We start from the raw sequence: 4,024 nt of genomic DNA, 5'->3' as shown, positions 1-4,024 counted from the left end.
TATGAAAAAGTAATATGCTATTGGTCTATAATGTAATATAATGTTGGTAAATAATATAATGTGCTTAGAAATTGGTCGCTTGAAGATTCCTTTTTTTGTTTTAATACTACAAACACGAACTCTGCCATCCTTTCCCGGAAAGACGACCAGAATTCTACGTATTGGAAATTTGCATGAAACTAAATTTTCTTCTTTTATCACAACCATATCTCCAGTTTTAATGTTTTGCTTATCAAAGTACGTTTTGACCATTGTTGCAAATTTGATAAATAATCTTTGTGCCACTTTTTCCATATCAATTGTACGAATTTAGTGGTTTTGAGCCGTAAACTCAACCTATTATCAGACACATAGGTTACATCTGATTCAACAATAGATGTGAACGGTCAGGAAATGGCCTGGAAATGTGATCAGGAAATGTGATCAGGAAATGGCCTGGAGTGAGAACGCTCAAATCATTAACATCTGAAGATAACGGGGTAAGCGATCTTGAATTCAGAATGGACTCAATTTGAGTAGTCACTGTCAAAAATTCTTCATGAGTTAATTTTTTATCACTCACTACTCTCTTCAGATGATATTTTAAAGATCTCACTCCAGCTTCCCAGAGCCTTCCAAAACTCAAACTCCTCCAAATATAATTACATAAACTCTCATCAGGAGTTTTAACTAAGCTAAATAATAGTTATAACTCATTATTACTCCTAATGAAATTAGTCGCATTTTCTGAGTACAGAATACTGCATTTTTCTTTACGTGAAAAAAATCTATTAGAGGTAGCTATAAATGCTTGAGAACTCAACTCTGTCACAAGCTCCAAATGAACCACTTTTGTGACAAAGCATACAAAAATCGCGACATAAATTTTTTTAAAGGAACCTTTCCGTTGGTCCTTGTATTTAATTGTAAATGATCCGCAAACGTCCATTCCTGAAATGGAAAAGGGAAAATTTTGACTCCCACGACTTTTGGGTATGTCACCAATAAGTTGATCTTAAGTTATTGGTTTAGCTTTAAATCGTGACAAACACTCACGAACTATTTTTCTACTAACAGATTTTCCCTTTATTGGCCAAAATCTTTGCCCTATAATAAGCAATTACGCTTGAGATTCAACATGTAAATGCTTAATATGATTATTAATAATTATCAAATGTGTTAATTTATGTTTTCCTGGTAACAATAATGGGAATTGTTTGTCAAAGCACACATTACTATTGGACAAACGTCCACCTACTCTTAAGAGATCTTCTTTGTCAATGAAAGGACATAAACTTCTTACCTTACTCTTCTTTGAAACTGCACCTGCACCTTCTAAATCTCTAATTTCTTTCCTGAACTTTCGTTTCTGCACTAAATTTACCATTTTCAGTTTGACTCTTTTGAGTTCATCTGGAGACAAAGACCTATTTGATGTGTCATATGTGCTCCGACAATTATCGATGAACCTATGTACAAAACTTAATACAAGAATGAGTTTACTATAATTATTACCTACTTCCAGAAAATTATCACGAAAATTACTGTTATTACTAATAAAAAAATTAAAGGCACTAGATAGTTTAAATTCATTGGAAAATTCATCTTTAATAACTCTGGGTGGAATGTCTATATTTGGATATTCACTGTCACACAAGAAATTGGGTCCTTCAATCCATAATCTACATTGTGAAAGTTTATCTGGATCAAGATCTCTCGAGATAATGTCTGCAGGGTGCTCAGTTGATGGTATATATCGCCATTTATCAATGCTAGTTAAGTCTTGAATCTGAGATACACGATTGGAAACGAAAGTTTTAAGTAGAAATGACTCTTCATCTGTCCAAGTAAACACAATCATGCTGTCACTCTATAAGATTTTGTTGGATATAGGCAAATCAAGAGCTTATCACTTTTTTTCATTAATTTGGCTAGAAGCAATGAGGCGCCAAGTTTTAGTCTTGGGATGGTTACTCATTTCAAAGGTGATACCCGACTTTTGCTAGCAATTAATTTGATAGTCGCTGCTTGACCATATTTATCATACTTACAGGAAACAACAGCACCGTAATCAACCTCTGAAGCATCGGCGAATCCATGAATTTCCAGCACGTCAGTCAGGGACCGATCAAGACAAATTCAGGCCCAAGGCGCACCAAATTTTCTGGGCCCCTTACAAAATATTCTGAAACTAAATTACTGAAGAGTAGTCCTAATAATGAAAAAGAATCTATTGAACTGCATGATTCAAGCGAAACATTCGAAGAAATTTTGAAAACACACAATTGAAGATTATTTTTCTAAGATAAATTTCATGTATCTTAAAATTAAAGCAAAATATAAAACAACAAAACAATGTTATGTCAAAATAAAAATAGTTTGGTGAACACAAACAATTGAAATCAGTGATTTTTGCTGAAAGTCACTGATTAGTTGAATTTTTTATTTATTGTAAGCTGGAATTATTTTTTATGTTGTACTTAAACCAACACATAGCTAGCCCACCTTTCATTAGACTGTTTACTAATTTTTGAGGCCTATCAAAAATTGTGGGCCCTAGCCCCATGCCTATTGGGCCTAGGCTATAATCTGGCCCTGACGTCAGCTCCCTCTGTAAGTATACATCTATCAAATTCCATGTTGTTAACACTCTTTAAAGCTAATTTTCCCCCTCTTGGTTTTTTTTCTCGGGTAGATCTTCACGCCAGTCCAGTTTTAAAGTCCATAGCTGTTGCAAAAATATATTTGCTTTTGACACTACTGGTTCAAGCTATCCAAGGGGGTCGAAAAGACGTGCGATTGAGGATACACAGCGCTTCGTAACTTAGTGTCTTTTCTATGTGAGGCAATACAGGTAACTTTAAGATAAGGACTATCTCTCTTGAGACTCCAAGAAACTCCTAGTATTCGCGCTCCATCACAGTTAGTAAAATTACATATTTCTTCATTATCAGACGTTCTCTGCGCAATTGCTGTGCCATTTGTTGAGTTGCATGCCAGCATTTTCTAAAAATACCAAACTTGTTAAGTACCTTTGCAGTTGCTAAATTATTAGAACCGGTCAATAAGCGTCAGCGATGTAAAAATCATTTTCAATGACTGGCGCAGCAAGATTTCTTCGTCATCAATAGCTATTTGTTTTAATATAGAGTTGCTAGAAATGGCGCACACACCGCACCGTAAGTGACGGTATTCAACTCGTAGGTTTTGTCAGGTCCTTTCTCCTCTTCTTTCCAAAGAATACGCTGCAATTTTCTTTAGCTACGGTGAATCAAGATCACCCGGTACATTTTCTTTATGTCTGCCTTAAACATATTTACGGAACCTTGTCATGATAGAAAATAAATTACCTCCATTTAATTGCAAAGAATTTAAGGCTCCTAAATGGGGAATGTAGTAAGTGGCTTCTTCTTCATCACCATCCGAAATTTCTGACATGTAATCCATCTCCAAATATTCACGAAGGAAATCCTTATACAAAAATAAATAATTCGGCTCCTGAATTAAACGTTTCTACAACAGATTTACTTTTTTCCAAAGCATACTCTTTAGATTTTCCCAAATGCTTAGGGTCCTCTTTTAAGGGCATTTTTACGATGCATCGTCAAACAGAATTTCTAGTAAGTTATTTTTAAAATGCTCTTCACAAATTATTTTATCTTTGCTCTCAACTATTTCAGTTTCGATATTTTCTGTAATGTTGCATCAGACTCTGTAATGTTTACATAATGTTACTCTGTAATGTTACTTTTTGTATTTTATGTACTTTTCTGTTTTTCTTGATTTTAATAAACATTTACCCGTATGCCCTAAATTGGGGCGGGTCGGGGTAAATATTTCATATTTTCTATTTTCCAAAAACTTCTAACTGTTTGCTCTAAATAAAGAGTTACTTTAACTAACCCACAATGGATTTTATTATCCTCCATATTTGATATGCTTCCACTAACTAAATAACCAAACACAGAATTTCGTAAGATTAAATTTGAGTTAGGGGGTGAATTTGCTCATTAGATTATTAGCTCCAAAAAAGATTCCGCGCCGA

At 34.4% G+C, this 4,024-nt stretch overlaps 1 protein-coding gene across 1 annotated transcript; it reads right to left on the bottom strand.

Moving 5' to 3' along the window:
- Window positions 1–355: 355 nt before the first annotated feature.
- Window positions 356–3,426, bottom strand: LOC139426632 (uncharacterized). The gene is made up of 3 exons (XM_071186037.1): window positions 3,330–3,426; window positions 1,104–1,818; window positions 356–674 (listed from the first exon to the last, which is right to left on the bottom strand). The coding sequence occupies exons 1-3, from the start codon at window positions 3,424–3,426 to the stop codon at window positions 356–358; spliced, it is 1,131 nt and encodes a 376-aa protein (XP_071042138.1).
- Window positions 3,427–4,024: the final 598 nt, after the last annotated feature.

The sequence above is a fragment of the Parasteatoda tepidariorum genome, chromosome 3 (assembly GCF_982258835.1).
Source record: "Parasteatoda tepidariorum strain Cologne lab strain chromosome 3, Ptep-v5.0, whole genome shotgun sequence".
NCBI classification, from domain to species: domain Eukaryota; kingdom Metazoa; phylum Arthropoda; class Arachnida; order Araneae; family Theridiidae; genus Parasteatoda; species Parasteatoda tepidariorum.
This window is presented reverse-complemented; position numbering and strand designations above follow the sequence as displayed.